The following is a 26549-nucleotide window of genomic DNA, read 5'->3' on the forward strand; positions in this document are numbered from 1 at the left end:
CAGACGTGTTCATGGCCAAGAACGAACACACTCATAAGACCTGAGCTATATCAGGGAGAGTCTTGGGTAAGATCTATCCATGCTTACACCAAGGGCCGAACAGTTCAAAGACATCACGTCTACTAATCAGCCAGTGAGTAAACAGAGTTTACAAGGGAAGGTTCAAAGGGTAACACCTACCTATCCTATACTCGACTCAACTGTCGAAGACTATCACAAATCCTTGTTTTCATTCATGTGGGGGATTGTTGGAAAAAATTGAATGAAAACGCGACGTGTGGGTTGTAGTCCCACAACGATTGAAAGCAAGACTTTCCGACTGATTCGGAACAAAGGGGGTTGGAAATCCAGGGTCTGGATAACATCAACCCGAGGGGTATTTTTGTCAACCCCATTGTTTGTTACATCAGTCAGACAACCTGTTGACCAACATACAAGATAAGGAAGGTCGTCAGCTTACTTACACACCACGTGGCACGCTTACTTGTGCCACATGGCAAGCAAGGCCACATGGCAAGCAAGCTTGCAAGCCACAACGTGGCTTGCTTGCAGCCACCAGCAAGCCACGTTGTGGCCTTGCTGGCAACTTGCAGCCAATAGCAAGCCACAACGTGGCTTGCTGTGCTTGCAAGCCAAGCTTGCATAAGGTCTATATAAGACCTTGAGCGCAGAAATGAAGAACATAGCTTCAGTGAGTTTCGTGTGGAAAACTAAGCTTTGTGTGCATGTGCTCTTTCCTTCCTCTTTGAATCCCTATGTTTCCTTCCTTTTTGTTGGGCATTTCTTTTGCTCAACAGAAATCGTGATAGTTTTCGGATCTAGTTCAGATCGTCACGACAACCAGTGCTCGGTTGTGTTCGTGATCCTGCCGTTTTATCCTGGGAGACAGACGTCCACCTAATCCTCTAAGCACCGTGGAGGGGCCGAATCTGTTTTAAGGAGACAGCGCTCTGCTGGACTCAACATCCACTTTGAGTTCGTGTTGCAGCTCCTGACATCCTATCAACAACTCTCGGTAGCAACTTGGCGCTGCTCGACAACTCACGGTGTCCGCGACTCACCTACTCGGCGCTTGGATCGACTCAATGGAGTCGACAGTTTGAGATTATCTGCTCAAACCTTCTTGATTGTAAATACTTGTGCATTTGGTATGGACTCAGAAGCGTGAAACAGAGCTTCTGAGACGATCACAAAAAGATTATAACGGGTTTATTCCCAACAGTTCGCACCTTAACATTTAGCGCTGCTGAAAAGTAAATTTCTCTCTTTGTTTGGGAAGGTAAAAGAATTATTCTTCAATGGTACAAGTCTGATAAGAAATTTCTCCATAGCTTAGCAATGCATTGGTTGGCCATTTAAAATGTAGTTTCTACATAGCTTGATACGTTTTCTGGCTACGTAACAAGTGCAGCATCTGTAGGAAGACAGCACCCCTAACCATAGATTTAGAGAAACTTATTTAACAAAGCGACCAAAACTTAATTAATTGTTATAGAACGAGTTTATGTTTTAGCACAATCAAAGTGAACATGCAAAAGGAAAAAAAAAAAAACAAAACAAAACTCTTCAAAATTTACTAGTAGGCCCAAGGTAACACGGGCAAGCATCATAACCTACCTTGACTGCCACGCTACCGGTGGACGTCGTGTGCAATTATCTTTTACATGATGATGTGCATAACTTTTACAAAACTCATAAATGGCCTAGTGCCCGAAAAACTGCTGTAATATGAACTGTAGACAAACAATTTTTCAACATGTTGAATTTACATTGATGCAAAAAACAAAAATTCTGGTTGTTGCGAGTGTTTCCCTGAAGAGTAGCTTGAAAATTATCACTGTATCCAGAAAGGAACCAGGGGCTTGAATATATCAAATGCTTAATTGGGAGCAAAAAAAAATGTACCAATCCAGTACCACCTATATCGTTGGCATGCCCAGATATGCCATGATAACAACCTTGTATATCTTCACCAAAGAATATAGTAGCGTCTGCAAGTCCTCAAAACACATTACTTTGATAAGTTTATTTAGACATTCCCATCATTATAGGAAAACATTTAAAAATCATAAACTAATACATTAATTGACAATTAAAAAGAGTCATTTTCACGATTGTACTACTTTTAACATCACTGTCATTCTTTTAACTAAAAAATGCAAGTAACCCAATCGAATCCTGCCTATAGGACCAATGAGTCTTCATGTTCTGAGAACGTCTCAAATAATATCAGTAGTTTCAATATCAGTAGTTTCTAAGAGGAATTACTTGCTATTGCAAAAAAAGGCAAACATGCTCTCCTTATTCCGTAAAGAATACATGTTGATAAGGAACCACGGTGACAGAGGCAGGCTAGTAGTCATTTTCTCAAGAATAATCACCAAAGAGATCCATGTTGTGGTTGTGGCAATTCATGAAATTCAGGAGAAAACCAGTTCAAAATACAGAGATAATTATATGGCTAGGTAAGATGAACAGCTATCTGGAAAACTTTTCTGCTAGATAATAAACTAACAGTAAACAAGGAAAACCATCATTTTGTCACCTTTCCATATCTTCCAATCTAGTCAACCTAGTACTGTTCAAAAACCAATACACAAACAAATATAACTCTTAAATCAATCTTAACCATGCTAAAATGACACGTGAAATAAATTAGAAGATCTATAGACATGGAAAATAAGATAGGAATCATGAGACAAGATATTCTACAATGTAGTGAATATACTAAGGTACACAAGAAAGTGTTTGCAGATATTTGATCAATCCATATCTACAAATATTTCCATTATGGAAAAGAATGATAATTTCAATTTGTTGTCAATCATTAAACAACCTTCATTGATCTACACCAATCAGTACGTACACCTAAAGATGTAATTTAATCTACCAATGCATGACATGTCAAAAGATCTTCTTGAGCTCAGTGGAGGTAAAAAGAATATGCTATTAAAATCCAAAGGATTTAGAAAAAGGAGTGGGATGCCAGGATGTATTGGTCTAGAATTTCTTGAACCAAAGAAATTAAGTTTCTTTTTTGAAAAAGAAAATGTACGTAAACAAAGTGGTAAAAAGAAACAGCCTCAATAATTACATAAACTTTACAGCTTCTTCATAATTTTTATTGGTTGAAAAATGTAATGAAATAAAATGCTCTAGGTTGGAAAAGTAAAGTGAAAAAAAGATTAAAAAGTAATTTCAACAATTACCTGTGCAATTTTACAGACAAGCAGAATTCAAGTATTAACTTGAATCCAAAAATAAACCCTTCAATAATCTCATATGTTGTATGGCTGGCAAAATTTCACAAGATCTTTATCCTACTTTTGTTCCATATTTCTCTTCCAACAACTCATCAAGAAGACCAAAATTAGGCGCACTTGCTTTTTCCAAACTATCAGAAGGCAATTTGCGGATACAACCAAGAATATGCTGAATGTCACGGCAAAGTCTGAATTGAAAAACAAACACAAAACATGATTGATGTTAGCTAAAGTGCATTCAGTCAATCCGCAGATATGGTTAATGCTCACCTGTTTTTCGCTTGGGGAGTGCTGAGCTCCAATTTTGAAAATGCTTCTGAAATGTGGGAATGAAAAATATGAACCACTTGCCTGCAAATAATAGCATTATCATAAACGATAAGCCAACTGCTCAGAGTACTGGCTTTAGAAGAGATTAGTTTCCTCAGTAAAAAAAGCAGGAACCATGGAACAAAGATATAAAGCTGCATAAATCAAACAATAGAAACAGGAAATTGTATCTGATACAGAAAAATACTAGTTACAAAAAATTTCAAGATTTCCTCAAGCCACAGAAAGTTACAATTAATGAGATGAATTTTGTCACATCAGATAGTCTCTATATTTTAAACCAGAATACCAAGCAAAAAGGTGCGATTAGAAATAAATGAGTTTTCCTATTAGTCTTTGGTAACACTAAGTCTTCAAAGTCAACAACTTCTAACCATTGATTATATCAATTATAGAAACTTAGAGTTTCTACATATTTTCATTCATTCATCCAAGCATGTCAATCTCATTAAGAGATCCATTGCATATTTTCTTTGAGACATCGATGTTCCTTGAAAACTGTAAGTAATTTCTTTATTAAGAAAGTAAAGAGGTATTTTGAAATCTTTAATAACAACTTTTGATTGAAGATAATTTGTGATATTTATGATATCCTACACATCATTTCATATTATAAGTATATCATCAAAAAAAATTGTTTCAAGATAATATATGACATCTATATATCCTACACATCAAATATGTCATCAACATTACCAAAATTAGAATACAATGGTGTTGTCCCGAACAAAAGTGAATTACCTGCTACACTTGAGGTTGACTTGCGTGACTTCCTAAGAGAACTCTCAAATCACATTCAAGAACCATAAATTGCCTTTTAGGTCTACATATTTTAATCTATCATAAGGCACATAGCATAGGATTGCTCCACATAAACACCTTTAGAAAGGTTGCCAATCAAAAGGCATTTTAAATGCCCATCTGAAATATAACCAACTTTAATTTATTCTCAGAAAAAATATATACAGAATAGGTTGTGATGAGCAGTGGGAATAACTCAAAGCAGTGTACTTCACAAATTTGAATAATGATTTAGAATGCCTACTAACAAGACCTAATAATAGTCAAGGTGTTATATTTGAGCATAACTTGACAAGGTTCCTCTAGCCAATTACAAACATTGTTCAAATATTGAACATACACTATACAATTCAATTGTACTTTAAATTCTTAGCTTAATGAATATACCTGAAGATAGCATGAACATCAGCCTCAAGAAGAATTTGTGATAAGATGCGATGAAGATAAGTAACTTCCTGCAGGGAAAAGATTCCACAATTGAATGTCCAATCAGATAACCTGACAAAGGATGTAAATATAACCACAATAAACTAGTACTTAGTAGCTATTACAATGTCGAAAAATTACCACCATAGTATGTTTTGATTGAAAAGAAAATCCTAATTCATCTCATGGAAAGGTTTGCAACAAGAAACGATATAAAATGTCTAGTCCAAGAGCTTTCATTGGTGAGATGATCCATATTTATATAACACTAAAAATGAAAAGAAAAATTATCTAATTCAGTAAGACATCAATGCAAATTAAATAATTAAACAGTCGTATAATTGTTGGAATCCAAAGTGCTTCTTAGCTAAAAAGAGAAACATAAAGATACATTCATCCCTAAGTGTAAAAAGACTTTCTTGGTCACAGATCCATAGAGCTAGTTTAAAAGTCATTAACCTTTGTTATGGATCGAGCAATCTGACTCGGTTGTAAATCATTATCCTCAGGCGCATTCCAACTCTCAATAATCTGAGGCAGTTTGCGTAGATTTGCAAGCAGCCTTTCTCTCATTATCTGTATCAGCTTCATGTGAATTTCATCTCGATGAACCTTGAAGTCCTGTGTTTATATTGACTTATTTAACAAATGAACATGTCATGAATAATGTTTTTTTAGAAAAGGCGATATTTAAATTTATCACATGAAAAGAAAATAAACAAAGCAACAGATCCAAAAAACTACTACTGAAGAAGTAACACTGTCTTGCGGCTTTACTTGAAAAGATCAATACTTAGTAAGGAAAACATCAGTAGAAATTTAGGACATAAGAGTGAGGACAAAGGCATAGATAAGCTATAACACAAAAACATGATGCATCTTAATACTTGCATAAGAAAAAAGTTATATAGTTTAATTCAGGAAGTCTTTTGTGATTTGCATATATGAAACACAGAAACAAATTATAAATTTTCATGTGGAAGGAAAGTTAGAATTAGATGGTTGCTTTTTCTTACCTTCATTCCATCCCACAATAGTTTCAACCCAAGGAAATAAAGTAAGGATGAAATAGAACAGATGGTTTGTTTTTCTTCCATTCAATCCATCTCAAATCAGTGTCCACTTAAGTAAATAAAGGAAGGTTCATATATCCACTTGTTCATTCACTATTTTCCACAAGCTATCTCATAAACAAAGCATTAGGGAAGGGCCTTTTTTGTAGAACTTATTTCATTGCAATAAATATTGCCATGAAGCCTATGGTAGTCACATAGGCAAGAATGAAATATAAACATTTGTATCTTCAGTTTGCAGGAATAGCTACTCTACTCAAGAATTCTAATGGAATAATTGTTCATTTGTTTGGTTGCTCAATGAACTTGGAATATCAACTCTCAAGGAATTGTTGTTCCTTCATGATCCTTCTTAACTCCTCTTTTAACAATTCCAAGGAATATGTTCCTAATCCATTAATCCATTCCACTATCCAAAGAATACGTATCATGCGCTAGCTCAGCAGAACAATAACCAGATGGCTAGATGAGTAAGACAGGCTAACCAACCGAGCTGAAGGGAAATGTGAAATGGACAGGTTGCATAGGTGGATGGGCCTTGCAGAGTTGCAGGTTCAATGAATTAAAAGAAACAGATGGGCTGAGTGAGCAAAATGAGAAAGTAGGCCAACTCCAGGAAGATCCTTTCTTGTTTGGGATATTTTTATACTGAGGAGATTATTTCTTGTCTACTATTTTTTTCTACAATATAACTAAAGAAATGAGAATGGAACAAGCATTCCATTCTATGAACCAAACTACAGATATATATTTTTATTCTATGCCTAGTTTATTTCATTTCATAAGCCAAACCAAGGAATATAGTACCTATACTGCTCCTACTCTATTTCATTCCCTAGAAATAACTATGTCATTCCTCATTAATTTCACTCTATAAACCAAACATGTTAGTGGATGTTTTCATTTACTTGCTTTATTCTTCCTTAAGTATCTCTACAATTGCACCATTACTCTGTCTATAGCAATCTTTGCATGAAGTTGATTGATGATTATGGAAAGCATGCAAATAGACAGGAAACAGGAATTTGCAAGTTCTTACACAAAAAAATCAGTCAACTTCATATGGTCATACCTGTGCCACTCTTTCTATCTCTACTGCAAGCAATGCTTTGCGGGCCTCAGGTACTTTCTCGAAAAGAACACGTTGTATTTCTTCATATAATCACATTCATACATCAACAAATGTGCAAAAAATAGCATTACAAAAATTGGCCCACGCATGACCAAGCAAATGGTTGAAGAAAATAAGATAGCAGTAAAGGAAAAGAAACAATCACATTCAGCAGAAATCTATGTTGGCTTTTGTGTAGATTTGAAATTTGGATAAATTTTCTGCAATTGATGGATAATATATGAGAAAACAAATTATAAAAAAAGCCTGACACTATAAGAGAACTAAGATTAAGACAAAGAACTCCAACTACTTCATTAGTTAAGGTTACAATGTGACAAATACACAGATCATTAACCTAAAAAAATGTTCACCAGGCAAAGTGAACAATTTGAAGTCAGAGTATGGTGTAAAGCTACAAAGTATATAATCTACAGTTCTAAAACAACTAATTCTGACCTCGAAAAAAAAGAACTCAACACCTAAGTAACTAAGTATAGTGTACCTTAATAATGGAGTATCAGCAGAGTATACTTAAAATATTATTAAACACTTGCCGACAAATATACAATATGGATGTGGATCCAAGAACCTAACAAAATTGTTTCTAGATTTTTATGTAAACAATACTATAGGAATGTCAGATGTCTACTCAAAGTGCAAATGTCATATACAGATATGAAGGGGAAAAGATGAATAATAAATAGCATAATTGATAAATGCACCTAATAGTCTATATAGCATAGCGATACTGAAACTTGGTTGGAAGAGTAGAAGATGACTGTTCAGGTATGTCTGTATCAACAAGCTGAACAAAATGAAACAGAGAGACTTTACTTCTTCAAAAAAGATAGATAAGCAAGATAAGAATTTCCATTGAATTAATATTGGATCCTGGATAAGTGGATAATAATGATGGTTATGACTTTTCATTAATGTATTTCCATGACTCAATTTCTAGTCACTTGCAACACAAAAGGAAAACCATGCTAGCAAGGAGAAAGTGATACGATTAGCAGTAAAAACCTAGAAAATAGAAGAGACTAATCACTAAAGCAAACAAGTGGTTATCTGATCGAGATTCAAACAATCAAAGATACAACAGACATAGCCACAATGCATACATAATGTATTAAACGAGTTCTCACAAAGATTAGTAATAATTTCAGACCACCATAAACTCTCTCATTTTTTAATAGATAAATATATCCACAGCAACTCAAAAAGAAAAGACCAAACTAAGTGTTTGTTCAGCTGATTAATAGTTTTAAGGATGTTTATTATAACTACACATGAAGACTAAGAAATGATGGCACTTCGAAATTGAAATTTGAAGATCAAACATATCTAATTGCTTCAATATAAGCCTATTAGAATAAAGCACACTTTGATTACAGCTCTGGATATATTAAAAAGACAAGATGACGGCAGGATATGACTGTTAAAATGCAGTAATTATCATTGGTTTACCTGGTATTATCGCATGAACAAAACTGACAATCTGGCTTGCCAAAGCTAAATGCTTAGAAGTTATGGACTTTAAACCTGATACCTGAAAGCAGGAAGGCAAGAGCGATGATCAGCAGATTTGTTTTTGATAACCTAAATGTCACTTATATTATAAGGGTAACCCTCATGGATGTTTTATATTGATGCAGTCTTGAATAACTATAGTGTCACTTTAAATAAGCATAGTTGATTGTTGAATATGAACTACATAACCATTCTCATACATGCTCACACCGTGTATAGCTAGCAGATTTCCCAACCACATGCCACTTGGAATACATTCTTCAAAACTTTGGATGGTACATTACCAAGTAAAGACAAAATTTATAATCCAATGGTATAGCTTGGCCTGAGCAATTAATGCCAATAAACCATCCTAGAGTCCATAATAGAAGTAATCCAACTGCCCATTCTCTCAACATCTCATCCTCCTACAAGCTCACTAACATCCATGTTATTGTTTCTGACCTCATGGAACTCAATCTCCCCTCTCTCTCTCCTTTGCCTCCAGATGTATTGATCTTCTCAGACCTTTCATGTCCCTCTCCCCTTCATTATATTCTTGGCATATCATCAGCCATTGAAACTTAAAGAGGAGACAACAGAGACTAGTAAATGAATTGATAAAGGATGTGATAGGACCAAAAAAATTAAAAATTATTGACTTTTCTCCCTATGAAAATATTCATTCTAATTACAACATTTATCTAAGAGACTACAACAACAGGCAGCTCTTGTATAAAACATAAATTTTTTGTTTGATTGTAACTTGAAATAAAAGCTAAAGTGCAAGTGAGAATGAAAAGTCATAGTATAGCATGATATGACAACAAACCAATCAAATAATTACTCTAACCTTGGGCATAGACAATTTGGTCAATGAATAGACCTCCCATTTTATCATAGCAACAAGTATTTGTGATTCTGACTTAACAACTTTGTTTAAGGAATTAACCAAAGCAAACCTGCATTGCGCCAGCTCCAAGAACAAGCTGACAAGTCCTCATGTTGAATAGCTTCAATATTTCCACTACACGATGAACCACTTCAGATGACAATGATGGCAGGAATTTACTAATATCAACATACTCTGATAGCATCTTTAACAATATTAAGCCACTGCATCAGATTATTTTATGGAATTAATTTAAAGAACTTGCAACACAAAATTAGTAACATAAAGAGTAATATAAAACAGACAACTAATCTAACAATTTATTCTCTAGCAGTAAAGGTAGGATCGTCGTGGATGCTTAACATAGATTATTGGTAACTAACCAGTTTACCATGTGATAGCCAACACCTTGATACACGAGCATTTGAGAAGCTGATCTTCCAGGTTCATTTGAACTAGCATTGCTATTCTGTTTAGGTGTAGACTCTACAATGGTGTTTTGGTTTACCATAGCTGATAAGGGGGAAGAAGTTTGTTTATCATGATCAGCAGCTTGATCAAATTCTTTCTGAATAGTATGGTCTTGGTTAGAAACAACAGTTGTTTCAATGGTGCTAGAATTGGGACTGTTTGACAACAGTTCACTATTGTTTATTGATACATCAGCAGAAGACAAAAGTATAACTATGGCCTGGAATTCATCAGGGACATCCACAGCAACCCAAGTTTCCTGATCGAGGACTGCCTTGATTTTGGTCATCTATACAGAACCAACAAGGCAAATTCAGTTTGGAGCATAATTATCATAAACATAATTTACATGCAACAACATTAGGTACTTCAAAAATTTGAAAATATACTTAAGTTCAAGAAACATAATGTTTTCCACTAATTTTCCTATGACTCACACGACAATCATGCTGATAGTCAACAAATGCCTTTGACTGCGACTGAAGAGTACCACGAATACTATAACCCAATCTTCCACCAAGCTAGAAAAAAGGAGTAATTTCAAATTTTTACTAAGCCTATGAATCAGTTTAATAATCACAAAAAAAACAGGAAAATTCAAACTTACCTTCTCTGTAGCAGCTATAAAGTTCTGGGTTATGTCATAAATGCGTAAGAATTCTTGAAGTCTTAATTTGGGATGAAGGAGGGCACGGACACCAAGTAGTTTTGCCCATCTTCCATGAGCAGCATCACAAGCAGCAAATACAGCTTCTGTGTTTTCTCTCAGTACATCAGCACTGAAAATTAATGATAGCAATTTAAATTTCTCATGAATCAATGTAGCATTTAACAACCATATCATTATAAAAAAAGGGAGCTGTAAGTGTGCTGCAATTAAAGAAATTCTGAAAACAAAAGCAACTCTCCTAAAAAATATTCAACTATCAAATGTATGCAAGATTACAAGCATCATGCCAGGAATGTAAGATACTACAACCTAGATAAGACTAAATTTATAACAATCATATGCGTATGAAATGATTAGTTTAACTTTGTTTATAAATAAAATATGCTTTTTTTCCTCAAAACGCTTAAGTTTTGGCTCTCGAGAAAAAAATTGCAAAGGGGGGAAAAAATGTAATCTGGGGGTATTTTTGGTATGTAAAAAAGAGAAAGTGAAAGTGTGCCTTTTGGGAACTTCAAAACTAAGGAGCATGATTTGGGAAAAAAGTAAAACTAAGGAGCGTGAGAACTTTGCCAAATTACTATTATGAATATTTTGTAAAAAATAAAAAAAAATTAAAAGGACGGTTTTGAAAATATTATTAAATTAATCTTTAGCTATTATGAGGTGTCTAAATAAGCAAACCATACCTTATGCTCCATTAATCTAGCTTTAATATGGACAATGATTGAGATGCTTGTTATATTTATAATCTTTTACTCTAAAATTTTAATTGAATAGATTATATCAAATTATAATCATATTTTTGGAAGTAAGCAAGCCAAGCAAAAAGGAAAATCAAAAGAATAAATCTCATCCTAGTTCATTTTGGCACACTTTGATGCATGCTCAAGGTTACCAAGGCTCAACAAAATATGGTACCCAAATAGTAGATTGGCAAAGTACAGATTCTTCAACATGAAACAATATTTTAAACCTTAGTTTAAACATTTGACTAAAGTACACAATTGAAAGTACATGTTAGATTAGATTTGTTATTTTTCTAACTTGAGATTAGATTCATTAAAAACTCAAAATTCAAAACTAAAATTGGCAACCCACTAAAAGTTGTGAGTCTTGTCTTATGCTTTGCCACAGTAGAGGCTAGCACAAAAAGTGTTGGCATGCATCGAAGAGTATTGAGATGAATTTAAAATGATTTTACTTATTTAATCCCCTTCGATGAATTTTAATGTACGTTTAATAATTAAATATTCAAAAAAATTAAAATTTTATTGTACCATATCATATAATAGTTGACATGCTTTAACTTATTTTAAAGATGAATTTTAATCATTTAAATGTCACTAACTTAAACCTTCTACTTTTCAAAAAAGACTATATTAGTTAGATACTTGAATTAAAAATGATTTTACACATTTTTTTCTTCAATGCATGTAGAAATGAACTCTGATGAGATTTACTCGCTCAATACTCTTCACCTTAAGTAGTTTACTTTTAAACATAAAACTACAATGATTGGATAATCAATTGAAATAGAATTTTAAAGAAAAGGTTAAAAAACATGCTGATTTATCTTGACACACTTCGATATGTGCCAAAGCATCTTGAGCATCAACAGCATATGAAACTCACTAGCAAGACCACCACAGATGCAACAAGAGATTCTCCATATCAGCCAATATCAAATGTTGGTACTTTATCATAGCAGTAAGTTTTCGGCATGCCGCTTTGCATGGCAAGGGATTTTAATCCATAGACAAAGCAACACCAACTCTAGAATTTTGTATCGCATAGGGTGGTACTAACTGAGATTCTGGGTATTTGGAAATTTCAACCAGTGACTGCTTAGTTCTTCCAAATTATCTGAATGTCCATTATTCTCAGATGAAACAATACCAACTATAAATATTCTCACAAATTATCCAGTCCCACAAAAACCAACTTGGCACTTTTCGTTACCTAAGATCAGAACACACTTTTGAGGAATTTATGTTTAACATCAAGGGCATGCTTACTGGCTACTGATAATTCAGAAAATTGAATAAAATATCAATTCAGAAAAAAAGAAAGGATGATGAGGGAAAGTTTTCAAACCTACATGATAATTTTAAATAGTACATAAATTCATGACATTGCCACGGTTCTATCAGCTAAGAAAGATTTTCTTTCACCTGATAGTTTCTAACAGGGCTTTGAGAGGTGAGGAATGTTGCGTGTAAATCAAAAGGATTAAACAATGTAAGGAGACTGCTTAAGAAAATAATAGTACAACTAACTTCTTTTAATCCTGCAGGCGGTGCCGCGGTGTTAATCCTTTAATTGTTTTACTTACATTAAAAAAAAATCATATCCGTAATTTCCCTATTTTTATAGCAACTTAAGGTGTCATAAAAGAAGATAGCATAGTTTATTCATAATAATTGCTCATCTTAACTAAATAGATAATTTCTTTAGGTTTGTTCCATATCTTCAATGGAATAAAAGAGACCAACAACACTCATCCAACTGAAGTCAAAATAGCTGTGACTTAATCTTTCCTGATAAGAATAATTATTTAGCACAAACCAAGAGTTAATACATGATAGATCCATAGTACACATAATGTATAGAGAAATTTTTCTAATATTATTTGCTTAAAAGGAAATAAAAAAGGAAGAGAATGGAAAAGTCAAAGATGAAATGGGAAAGAAGACTAAAATGAATTTTTTATATGGATAAATGGAGGACTGAAGGAAGTTTAAGTAGTCATTTTTTCAACTATTTCAGTATTTACTATGACACAGTAAAAGGAAGAAAGAAATTTCCATTTTATTGGTTTTTTTCCCTTTAGGTTTCTTCATGTTTTTGCATAGATTAGTTTTTAAAAGATGACTATGAAGTTCACAATTTCTGCCTCTCCCAATTTATGCGCAAATAAACAAACAACAATATTTTTCTTCTAAGTTTTTCATCAGCTCCCAGTCTTTCAACTTTCCCTCCAAGTAAATGTTTCATAAAGGAACAAGGGTGATTGTGCTAACCACCTAAAAATGTCTTTCTATAAGCCGAACAAAAACAATAAAACATACAAGAAAGTAACTACTAGAAACCAATTGATAATACAAGTAAATTCTAGAATGTTGGAGAAACTTGTTAAGCAAAAAAGAACAATGAACAACAACCATGTCTTATCCTACTAGGTAACGTTGGTTATATAGATCCTTCTACGTCATTGGACTCTATCCCCTGCGATATTATCATTTATATTTAAATAAATTTTATTTTATTTTATTGTTGCTAACCAAGTCTTTTTTGGCCTTCCTCTTCGTCATTTGATATGGCATTTGTCATAGTTTCACATTGTCTAACTAGAGCATTTATTGGTTATCTAACTCGATGGTCGTACCATCTTAAACAAAAGCAATAAACACTCAAAGAAAAATTATCATCCAAAAACATTGAGGATGATGGAATTACAGAAACAATATAGGATTTAATAGCATTATGAAATCATATCAAACCAAAATCTACAAAATCTCACCGAAAATTTTTGGATGTGCTTGGACTTGAATCATTAGCTTTTCCTTGAACCAATGAGATTTTAGGAGGATTTCTGGGAAGGGAATGAGAAACATATGGAACAAGATGGCCATTGTTCTCTTGGGAACCTTCTGCAGTACCATGTGCAACTGCAGCAACACTGGGTTCAACAGCATAACAACCATCAACATTTCCCATAATCAGCTCAACAATCCTTTTAACTTCTGCAGCCCGCGTCAAATGTGCCTGTATTCACTAAATGGTAACAGATCATGCACAACAGTCCTAAATTAAGCTTGAAAATCATATAAGTGAATATAACAAGATGCAGAAATAGGCAAACCTTTAAAAAGGCATATAATGAAAGTTGAACAATCATGAAATAATTTCATCAGAAGTAGCTACAAATAAGCAGAGGAAAGTTTGCACAATTAAGAACAAACAAATAAAGGCTAATTACCACACTATCGATCTTCAATTTGCATATGATAGGATCATAATTGTAAATAGTTTGGGACCTAATTGATCTGTAAATATAGAACCCACATGGGTATAAATGTAAGATGACAATAAGATAATATACATAGGTAAAGGAGAGTATTTAAGAGAAAATTCCCAAATTATTTTTTTCATATAACATAGTTTAGGAGCCATGTTTCAACACCTCAAACCTGTGTGGCACTCCACCTCCGGTAGCAATTGGGTGGACCACTTAAGAGTAGAGCAGAAGACTTTATCAATTACAGATTGGACAATTGAAACTGTATTAACTTTTTCAAGAAAGTAGGAAGGCTTGGTCAATTGCAATAATATAATTGGCAATTCTTTAATCTGGATTCTTTTTCAATCAGGAATCTGATTCTCCAATTGAGCTATAGCATATTCAACCAATCTTTTGCAGATTGACAATTGTAATCGAGATTTTGCCAGTTACAGGGAATATACATTGTTGGGGTTGAAAAAAAACACAAGTTAATGGAAAATATATATTGGGAATCTACATTGTTAGTTACAGGGACAATAGTGAAAGAAAGATTGTTGAGGTTGAAAAAGGACAATAGTGAAAGAGACATTGCTGAGGTTGAAAAAAGAGACCAAGTTAATGGCAAGAAGGAGACCTAACAAAGAATGGGTCAACTAGGTCAGTTAAGGTAGCAAAGTGGTCATTACAACAAAGCAACAGTGATTGTGGCAAACAATATTGTCCCCTTAGGTGATGGTAGAAATGGCACAAGATATGAGGGAGATTGATAACCAAAAGAGAATAGGCAAGCAGTAAGTTGTAGAAGGAGAGCAAAAGAAGGGTAGGGGAACGGAAACAGAAGAGGAAAGATCAAAGTATAAGGGGAAGAGCAAGAAAAGGAAAATGTTCAAAATATTGCTCCTGCCAACAGCTTTGGAATTTGTGTATAGGAACACACATCTTTATGGGGGATTAGCAAAGATTAGAATTTTTTTACATTTTTATAAATTTTAATGAAATTTAAACATTATGATAGGGATGCTTTTATTTTAAAATAATCTAGCTACATAAGTTAGGCTTGATTGGACACTAAAATGGTGTTGAGTGCATTTTAGGAAGATAGGGAAGAGTAATATTAAAACGACATATTTGGACTCATCATCTAACCTCACACTCAAAGTGAGCACACAACATCTCTATTCATCACGTGTGAAAATTATAGTAGTAGTCATGTGGAACATTTCGATTTTGGATGTTGTATACTCATATCTGAGTCCAACAAACATAGATTAAAATCTTTTGAGAGTACATTGTAATTTACCCTAGATTATACTTGTGAATAATATTGAGAAGCTAATTTGGTCAAACTGAAAGATCCAATTTTATATTTGATCAATTTCTAACCAATTTCAGATCCCTTGTTTATTTATCTATAACAATAACTTAGAGAAGGATATCCTCCGACATCCCAAGTTGACAAATTCATCCTACGTTCAAAATTTCGGCTATATATATATATATATATGTTGACTGGAAATTCCCACAAAATGAGAGAATATATCTTGTTTTTCCTGAGATAAAGAGGTTATCCACAAATGATAGGACCCATGATCTGTAAACATTTCAAGGAACAAAATTGACTGAAACAGTGGCATAATGTAGTGATGATTGGTTTTAACATGTTAACGCTCTTCACCTCCACACACACACACCGCTCCCCAACTGATCAAATGTAAAACTTTTATTATAAAGATGAGGTGACAGACATCCAGATCCATTCTGTTTCAAGTAATTACATTCCAGTCTGAGTAACATAGACTAGTTGTGTATGTGAAAATATCATTAAGTGAATGGAAAATGGAATAATTCTAAATACTTTTACCTGCACAACGTTGTAAATAGCCTTCAAAAGAAGAACAAAGCTTTCAGGAGATAGACTCCGCAACTTGCTTGCAAGGGACAAACTTCCACCTGATTCAAGATGTAAGAACATGAAAACAAGAAAAAATAATAATATTGATCTTCATGTATGCAAAAGAATATGACAATTAGCCAGACCATCTGAATCACCAACTCTGTCGCTGGTAACCAGATCAGAATCCATTGGTCGAGCTAATAGAACTGGAAGAGAAGCAGCGACTGTAGCTTTAATTGAAGCTTTCATTTCAGTAATAAGTGTATCACGGTACAGCCTCAACACAGACGGAAGCTTTGCCTAAAATAAAGTATATAGATCCTCTTAGAAAGAAACAAAATATCTCTTTAAGAAAAGTGAAGGTGTTAGTTAAACCATAGCTAAACAAAGATTACTTGGCTATCACCATTCCACATGAAACTACTGAAGATAATTTCCTTTAACACATTAGTTAGCACAATCCAAGTCCTATTAAAAAAATGGAAAGGGTATGAGGAGTGCATAGATAAATCATGAAAACAATAATTAAAACCATGTTGCTGAATGTTTGAATCGCAGTCTAAAATAGCATGCCATGTTGGTCAGCATGGCCAAAGCATACATGTTGGACTGACCAAGTAGCACACGACAAAGGTATGATAGACAATACAGGTGTCGACTTCTTCTAAGAGTTTCTTCCAATATTCATGGGCAATGAGAGACAGCAAGCATGGGGCTGAAGCGGAGGTGTGCAATTGTGTGACAGATAAATATAAGTTTTGCACATATCTTATGTGTCATGCACAAAACTCACAAGCTGCAGATGCTTAGGTGCCAATTGGACACACTCAACAACATCGTCAGTTGAATTTCAGATGTCCACAGGTGTCAAGATCCAAGATGGTATCTTCTTCGTTCCTCTAGCTCCATCAAGGCTTTCATCCAATTCCTCTAACTTTGTCTTCTTCCTTTCTTTTTGTCAAGAAACCAAACACAAGAAACGGTGCAACCAGCGCAAGGTGTCAACACAGCATGACACTGGATCATTCCAATTAGTTATGGATACCTCGACTCATAACAAGACTTAATGTCTTTGTTTGAACAAGAAATAGCCATTATCCATGCAAAATCAAAGTGCATGGAAAAAGAACAATACAATAAAAAAGTTGATAAATAGAAATAAAAAAACAACAATTTCAATCCCAAGCCCAAATGAAAAACGTTTGAGTGTTGCATTAGACCAAGACAACCAAAGTTAAAATTTCTCTAAATCTATGAATATGAATGGCCAACCCCATTGTTGGAATAAATACGGCCAGACAATGAAGATAAATAAATAGAAAGGAAAGTGAAATCAACTATATGCATTAACACAGTTACTTCAAAAAAATAAAGCACATCTATCAAAATAAAATCAAATGAGGAAGAAAGGAAACTTGCTGTTCTTAGTAGACCGATGATGAGTGGAAGAAGACAATCTTGAAGGTTAGAGCTTTCCTCATCCTCTAACTTTACCTGCAGTAAAACATAGTACCTTATGTGACTTGCAGTAATTTACAGCAGCCTAGTTCACGCAATTATTGAAGTTTAGGCAAATTATTGATATACTTACAACAATCTTGGACTTCAAATGATAAAAGAAAACAGAGAAGGAAGAGGCATTTTGAATAGATGTAAACATGAATTTGATACTAATGAAGTGAAAATATTGAAAAGCAAACACACATCAGAGATAGTAAGGTAGGAAATTGGGAAAAGACTACTAATTCTAACAACCGACAGGATAGTTGTTGCAGAATAATTCAAGTAAACTAACTGATATCATAATGGAAAATAGTTGGCAACTAAAAAAAATAATTAGTTCTCTTTTAGCTATCATCTAGGTATAAAGGAGAATTGTGACCATGGAATTTTTCCTCCGTGCATATCTTGTTAATAATATTTTCACATTTTGTATCATCCATCCCTAAGGTCTCTGATTAACATATTGTATATCAAACATGTTCTGAGCAGCTAAGGGACTGCATAGAGTATATGTATGCAAGCTCCAAAGACAATTGGAACAACTTGTAGAACTATACTGTCAAGATGCAAAACAATATATATAAGAAAGCATCTATCATAAAATATATTCAAAACTCAACTTCCAAAATTCATATAAATGAAACTTCTTCAACTACAGCATCGTATATCAAAATAATCAACCTAAGAAATCCATAAAAAGGAAATTGTACAGCAACTACGTAAAATGTAATATAAGTTAAAAGTCAACATCTACCACTTAACATACAATAAGCAAAAGAACAAAGACGAGGGTTTACATACTTGGTCCTCTACTCCTTTCATAAGATCACTAGCCTTACTCACTAATCTTGATAAAATCATTGAATCAAAAACCTTGCCATCAGGTATGGAAGCACGCATGAATTCTGCTGAAAGAATGCTGCAAAAAATGAATATAGCATGTTAAAACCAAACTCTAAATAATGAAACAAATAAGTCTCATAAGATAGTAATTATAAATCTAGAGTATAGAGATTAATAAGAAAGTGTATATGCGATTGAAATATTTAACTAGGAAACAAGTCAATTTGTAGCAAATTTATATAGTAACATCTTTTCTCAGTGCAAGTAACTATAGTTGTATGAATACTCCACGGTTGGCATTGCAGTCTTTAAGATAAGAAATTCTAGACATGACTCAATCTTGGTGCTGAGGGAATCTATAAAGTTTCACAAAAAAATAATAATAATTTCAAATGTAAATGCAATTGTGCGGACAGCAAACCAGCATAACTTGTTATCAAAATACATCTCAAGAATGAAATTAACTTCCTACACTTACAATAAAGGTGAAAAATCAAGACATTCATAAGATGATTAAGCCAATCGCCTAAGACTAACTATTGCATGTGCAGATTGATTCAAAATTAATCATCAACCAAAAAGGTTGACCAAAGATCAATTATTAGAACTACTAACTCATTTTTAAATAGCAACAGTAAAACCTTCAAAATAGAAAGATCAAAAGATGAGCATTGTCATAAGTTATTTTTGCTTAAATTCTGGATAGATGTAAAATACTGCAACCAAATAATAATTAAATAATAAGATTTAATGGACGAAAAATCTTAATGGAATTTTTAGGAATTTTTAGAAATTTTCTGGGATTTAATCGGAGCTCGTGTGACGTATTTAGAGGGGATGCACTTATGGGCGAGAAAAAGTCTGTTTGGAATACCCGGAAGTGGGAATTGATTGAGAGGTTTATCTAGGGTTAAATTTTTAAAAGCCTAAGTTATAAAAGCTGGATTTTCCCTTGAGCCCTCGGCGCCAAACCCTTGCCTTGCCCTCGCCCTTGCCCTTGCCCTTGCCGTGCCCTAGCTCCCCACACGGCGCCGGGCTTCTTCTTCCCCTCTCGCGCCGCTGCCCTCTCCTCTCTCGCCTGATCGCTGCAAATCTTCGACCCGAGACATTGGCGCCGCGCCACCAGCCACCATCGTTCGCCCACGCCGCACCTCCGTCGGTCACGACGAGCCCCAGCCGCCGGCCTTGCCTCCTGCCCTTACCACAGCGGTGATCTCTCTTCCTCGCATGAGCACCCTTGGATGCTACCGACTCCTCCTCACGACCGCACCAGAGATGCCGACTGCCAGTCCCACGTCACACTCGAGGATAGTTTTCGTTTTGGTTTTGTTATCGTTTGAATGGTATGTTGATTTTGTGTATTTTGCATTTCAATGAGTCGATGTGAATTTTTGGTGTCTAGTCTGGTGGTTGCAGGCATTTTTTTTAGTGTCGTTGTTGGTCTTGTTTTTCGTGTTGTTTGTGTTTTCCGCTGCGTTTACGTTGTTGTGTGTTTCCTTCCAGCCGTATAGGTTTATTAAACTGCGTGGTTGTGTATATATATATTCCAGCCAAGTGTGGTTGAGGTATATTTTGTATGTAGTAATGCTTCATATTGTCACCCGTACTGGGGAGATGCTGCCGAAATTTCTTCGAACAGGGACTCCTCTGGGGCGTGACAATAGATGACAAGCTGGTCAATAGCAACAATAGCTTTTTCACTTCGCTATGATTATTACAATGCTTAAAAATTAAAATACCACTATTTCTATTGGTTATCAGCTAAAACCCAGATAAAATAGAAACCTACTGTGTCAAGCTATCAAATGCATTAATTGCAGCAGTAACAAGTAGCACACAGAAAGAGTAATAATGTTTAGCCATACCAGTAATTGACCAAGGAAGAACAAATCGTCTATTCTTCCAGTCAAAAGATATTTTTTTAGTTAGTGCAAGTCATGTATTAATTTCTGAGACCTCAAATCAGCATATGAAGTATAACCAAAAATGTGTCTGGAAACATCAAAGGTTTAGGCAAACCTATTTATCGAATCCAAGGCACTTGACAACTGATCTCGAAGATGCCGAAAACAATGAAGGCCAACAAGCTCATCAGTATCCTGTTTTGTAATCATTGATCAAACAAGGAATAGAAAAAGTGAACAAGGTGATCATTAAAAAATTTAATGCAAGATTGTGCAGATTCAACAATTCAGAAAGCGTATAAGAAACATAGCTTTAAGTATCAACATAATTTCTTTTTCAATGTGTTGAACTAATGAATAAGATGAAGCCCTGTAGTAATGAATTAGAATACCCACTGGATAGAAAGCAGATTCTGCAGACCTCAAGCAGCAATGGTTACAATAAATGAATAGCATAACTTCAGAAAAAAAATCTATCTTCTCTTCCATGTGAATGCAAGGCACTTTTGCAGTAGACAAAGATACCCTACTACTATCCATTCATTATTGAACATACATGTAGCTTTTCAGATGCATCTCAGACAATAAGTTGTAACCTGTTAGTACTCTTACTGAACTGATAAGGTTACTTGTCTTAAAAATACGAAGAAATTGTAGAAAAAACTTCACTCAATATTCGAGGGCAGGAGCTTATTTTATGAAAGATTTTGCTAATCTTCTCAAAAGGAATTTTTTGGGTTAGCTTTAAGTAAAATATTACCTAAGAAAATTGTTTTTGTAGGAAATTATTCACTTTATTTCTTGCACTTCCATATTACTAAGTTACCTCCAATAGAAGAATAGCATTTCAAAGTACACTAAGCAAATATGCATAGAAGAACCTTCAATATCTAGAGGTTAATGCTTCTTTGTTTTTACCAAGAAGAATTTCATTGACACCTTTTAATATAGTATAAAATCCTTTACCATGGTTTGCAAAAGATATGGTTGGCCCATAATCCAAAAACTAGGCCAATTCATGGATAACAATCTGCTAATCCTAATCAAATTTTAGTCCATTTTCAGATGTCTTCACTACCCAAAGAGATACAACAAAAGAAATTCCACATGATCTATGATCGAGTAGAGATTGAAAATCAAAATATATTGGGAAGAATTAACCAAGACACCCAAGAAGAAAAGATCAAAGTTCTGTATTGAATTGATCAACAAGATTTACAAACTATTAGTAATAGTATAATGTGGAACAAAAAACTCCTCATACGAAAAAAAGTTTGCATTCAAAAAATTAGCCAATGTGACCAAAAAAAATTATGCCACAAAGTATGAGATTCATTAGTAGTGATTGATGGCAAATCCTTACAATTGAAAATATGTCCTAAAATAATACTGTGAGTCAAGACATTTTACCAAATATCCAATAAAAACTAAAAAAAATCCATAATTAGTCTTTGTTTCATGCACCAACTCAGATTTAAAATATTAAAAAAAAACAATCCAAAACTTACCAGCAACTGCTGCAAATCATCTATCACGTCTAAAGCACCAGCACAATCTGCTGCTGCAACAAGCTGCACTAGACAATTATGTTGCATCATATTTTGTTCATATCAGAGATAAGAGATGTAAGCTATAAACTAATTGAGAGAAAAGCAGACATTCTGGCAGAAGTGCATACTAAAGGAATTTCGTAATTGTTTAGGATGCAATGATCTAAAGTTTTCCTGATTTCATTAGATTACAAGAAAAGTAATGCAAAAGAATCTACCAAGAAAGGTTATAAGATATTCAAATTATATATAATTTTTTGAAGTTTGAAAAGCACTGAATAGAGGATAAAGACAACAAAATATTTAATCCAAATCACTGGATACCATGAATCAATACATGCTTCTAAACTCACATAGCTTACATCCCTTTGAATTCAAAAGCATGTTTCTACAAGCACTGGAAATCCATAAAAAAAAAATTTAACCCCTGCTCTCCCGTCTTTAGACAAGTAAGGCCTGGGAAGCATCCATCCTAGACAGAGTCACTAATACACAGGAATTTTTCCTTGTATATGTGGATTGTTTCTATGGAAATTGGTTTAAGTACTTAATTGTGGCGATATGATGGTAGCCATTACATAACAAATTCTCTCGAAAGTGATCTTACGATTTCATAGAATATCATGCTCGTGAAAAGGTGTAAAAACAATGGATAATAGTGTATCAACATTAACTGCTCCCTCGCTACTATCCTTTAGCCAAACAATACACAGTGAGAAATCCCCATGATAGTCCAAAATAGAACACATTTTATATGCCCGATTGATAAAATCATTGAGCTCCAGCAATATAAATCTTTGAATATGAAAATCATCCTATATGCCTTGTTGACAAGAAATTAGTTTGTTCCTATTGTTGTCATTTTATGCAAGTCTGGTAGTGTTATTATGATTGTGTTTTAAGTAATATAAGATTTTCATACCCATGATTGCAGCTAATTTTGAGTAACATTTATATTTTTTAGAGCATCGTAAAACTTCTACATTTGTGTAAGCACATAGAGGCTCAAGCAGAGCCAGAACTTGGCACGTTAGAGCACCTATCACTTTTAACTGGTGGTTATCCGCATAATGTAAATGGTGAAAGTTCAAAACATCAAAGTAAGTAAATGATTGGGTAACATATTATGTATATTAACAACTGCATTCTATGTGACCTGTTGAATGGTTCAAATATCTTAAGAACTAAGATGCACGTATCATGATCCTGTATAGTTAAATCATGCATTCTGATACTCAACTTAAAATTTTAATAATATATTAAACTTTTATTTTTGTGTTTTAGAATGATACAAGAAAAGTGCCTACACAAATTCGTCAGAGGAAAACCAATAAGAAGCCCATAATTTGCATTGAAGCTTAATAACAAGTTCAGTGATTTTAGAACCCCCTAAATACTTCTTTGCTTGATGAGATTATTATAGCTATCTCATTTTCCCATCAATCAATTAACTCGTTCATCAAAGAGGTACTGAACAAGAAAGAATCTCCAACACAAGTTAGAGAAACAGTGTTCTATTACTAGATATTATCTGTTCTGAACAGAAATCATACAGTAATTTGATTAAAAAAGGAATTAGAGAGTGACAGGTTGTACCAGTTTCATTGCCCCCAGTGCTTGGCTAACGTAGAGGATGACAGTGAGCTTCTGGTGCAGTGCTAATAGATTTCCACGGGTGGCATTCAGCTCTTGCACTTTTCTGGCTGACCCAACAAGATCTCCAGTTAGGATCCGGATAGTTTCCTTCAGTTCCCGAATCCTCACACATGCTTCCACGATCTGCCCATTCAGACCCTGAAGCTGACCCTGAGCTTCATAGAACGAATCCGATCGCAGTGAGATCTCCCTCACCAAATGCATCTCAACGACATCCAGGTATTGTGTCAATCTCTCTTGGAGGGCCATGTTCTCTTCACCCGACGGTGAGAAGGAGCATGCTGCCTTAAACGTGGCGCCCTCCTCCAACGCGAAGTCCTCTTTGAAAAACAACGACGGAACCTCCCGGAGACAAGCCACCAGAGCCTCCCCTTGCCCTCGGACCTCTCCGTCGCCACCAGAAGCGTCGTCGGCAGCAGCGGCGCTCTCCTTTGATCTATGGCTGAGGATGTCCTCGAACCGCGAATATGCATCAGCGACAGACGAAATGTAGGGAAGAAAGTCGGCGCGGGCGACCTCGGGGAACGAGACGGACGGAGCAAAGGGAGCAGTGAGGTCGGGGTAGGCGGCAGAAGAGGAGGACCACCAGAGAGACCAAGAGGCATCGGAGCGGCCAGCATGGGGGTTGTTAAGGATGGAGGCAAGGCTGTGACTGACGGCGCTGCTGCCGGCGGATGAGGAAGGAGAATCGAGATCGTGGGATCGGCTGGAGGCTGAGCTGGAGCGTCCGTTGGACGCCAGATCTCGGAGGCGGGAAGGCAGTGGCGCCTCCATATCAGCGGTTGCAGGTGGGGGATTAGAAGCGGAGGTGCATGGGAGATCTGGAACCCTAGAGCTGGAGAGGAACGCCGACGAGATGCAGTCAGATCCTGATCGAGGAGGATGAGAACTATAAGTCTATAATTGGCTGCTTACCCTCCAAATAAACATAATAACCGAGATCAGATCTGAAAGTTTTCTTGAGTGCTTGGCCGTAAAATTTTTATTAGGACACGGACAAGAGGAAAGGAATTCTGAGGTGTGTGAATTGAAAAAGAACACAAGTCTACGTGGCGATTGTACTTACGTGTCGATTGGAGCGGGACGGTTCTGGCCAGGTCTGCTTTAAGCTCCATGAGCTGGCTAAGCTGGTCTGGCCTAGTCGATAAGGAACATGAGTCGGATATACATGACATATGGATCAGCTTACCAATTTTGTTTAGATTTATAATTAAATGCTGATGACTAAATTTGATATTTGTTTATATTCATTTAATATATATATAATTAAATAGAAAAGTTTTAACAACTAATTAAATAAAATTGATAAATTTAAAAATATATGTTCGATTTATTAATATTTTAATATGCTTATAACAAGACTTAATGCTTTGTTCGAAAAAGAAATAGCCATTATCCATGCAAAATAAAAGTACATGGAAAAAGAACAATACAATAAAAAAGTTAATAAATAGGAATAAAAGAACATCAATTTCAATATCAAGCCCAAATGAAAAACAATCGACTGTTTTGTTAGAACAAGACAACCAAAGTTAATGAACAATATTTAATTTTTTTTTAGCAATCTAAATATTTAATTTTTGAACCGATTAATTCTAAATGATTGACTTTACCTTATTAAAGTTCTCATCGACAATTAGTATAAATATAAAACTTGCTAAGTGACCCAACAATAGTAACTAAATTTTTTAAAATCAATCATGCTGAGCAAATGCCTTGTCAATATCACTCTTATCTTATCACTTGTGTTGTACCTGAGGGCTAGTGAATAATATTCACAAATAAAATTTATCATGTTTATCAATACAAAAATTTATTAACATTAATAGATTTGAAAAATATATATTATTAGATTCACATCAAATCAAATTTGAATCAAAGTCTAAAAAGCAAATTAAATTTAAAAATTCATTTTAATAGTTTTAGTTCAGAATTTGATTATTTTACTAAATAAGTAGACAAAATTTGGTTAGTTTATATATATCAGTTTGTTTGATTTATTTATGTTACATGACTGTAGTACTGATAGTAACATAATGCTCACCTATCTAATAGAGTTTATTTTTCCTTCACCTTCTTTAGTTTATAACAAGAGCATACTAAACAGCTTATTAATATGATCAATTACTAGAGATATGAATAGCACATCAATTTATATTAACTAGGTGTTAAAACTTATGAAAATTTTTGATATACCACATATAATATATTAATAGATATCAAACATATCGATATTAATAGCTTAGTAAAAATTTTAGTATGGTATTATATCATACCTAACTTTTTTATATCTTCTTGTTACCTTCTTTTTGAATTTTATCTCATTCTTTTCTTTTTTTAATGTTATCTTATTCTTTTCCATCCTTTTCCTTCTTCAAGGAAGATAAGATTGAATCTACAAAATAATGTCACAAGACTTCTCTTCTCTGTTAATTTTCAACTGTTTATAGGTATAAGAGAAGAGAGAGCGATAGGAGTGTGAAATCATACTCGGTCAAGTGTCTTAGTCATTTGAGTATATATATTTTTAATCAATTCATGTTTTATCGGTGTACATATTAATACATTTCACAAATCACAACAATGAATGAGTACAAAGATGCACGAATGAACAAAAATTCGATTAAATTAAATTAACTGATCAAAT

The 26549-nt window shown here is 34.4% G+C and overlaps 1 protein-coding gene across 1 annotated transcript; it reads right to left on the reverse strand.

Moving 5' to 3' along the window:
* Window positions 1–1496: 1496 nt before the first annotated feature.
* Window positions 1497–24880, reverse strand: LOC121997966 (vacuolar protein sorting-associated protein 54, chloroplastic-like). The gene is made up of 19 exons (XM_042552670.1): window positions 23843–24880; window positions 22205–22267; window positions 20812–20891; window positions 18751–18868; window positions 17866–17940; window positions 16590–16746; window positions 16414–16502; window positions 14070–14314; window positions 10487–10658; window positions 10317–10400; window positions 9792–10168; window positions 9479–9632; window positions 8475–8556; window positions 6966–7045; window positions 5280–5441; window positions 4782–4849; window positions 3534–3614; window positions 3210–3451; window positions 1497–1991 (listed from the first exon to the last, which is right to left on the reverse strand). The coding sequence occupies exons 1-18, from the start codon at window positions 24674–24676 to the stop codon at window positions 3316–3318; spliced, it is 3057 nt and encodes a 1018-aa protein (XP_042408604.1). The 5' UTR covers window positions 24677–24880; the 3' UTR covers window positions 1497–1991; window positions 3210–3315.
* Window positions 24881–26549: the final 1669 nt, after the last annotated feature.

This window comes from Zingiber officinale, chromosome 6A (assembly GCF_018446385.1).
Source record: "Zingiber officinale cultivar Zhangliang chromosome 6A, Zo_v1.1, whole genome shotgun sequence".
In the NCBI taxonomy this organism is placed as follows: domain Eukaryota; kingdom Viridiplantae; phylum Streptophyta; class Magnoliopsida; order Zingiberales; family Zingiberaceae; genus Zingiber; species Zingiber officinale.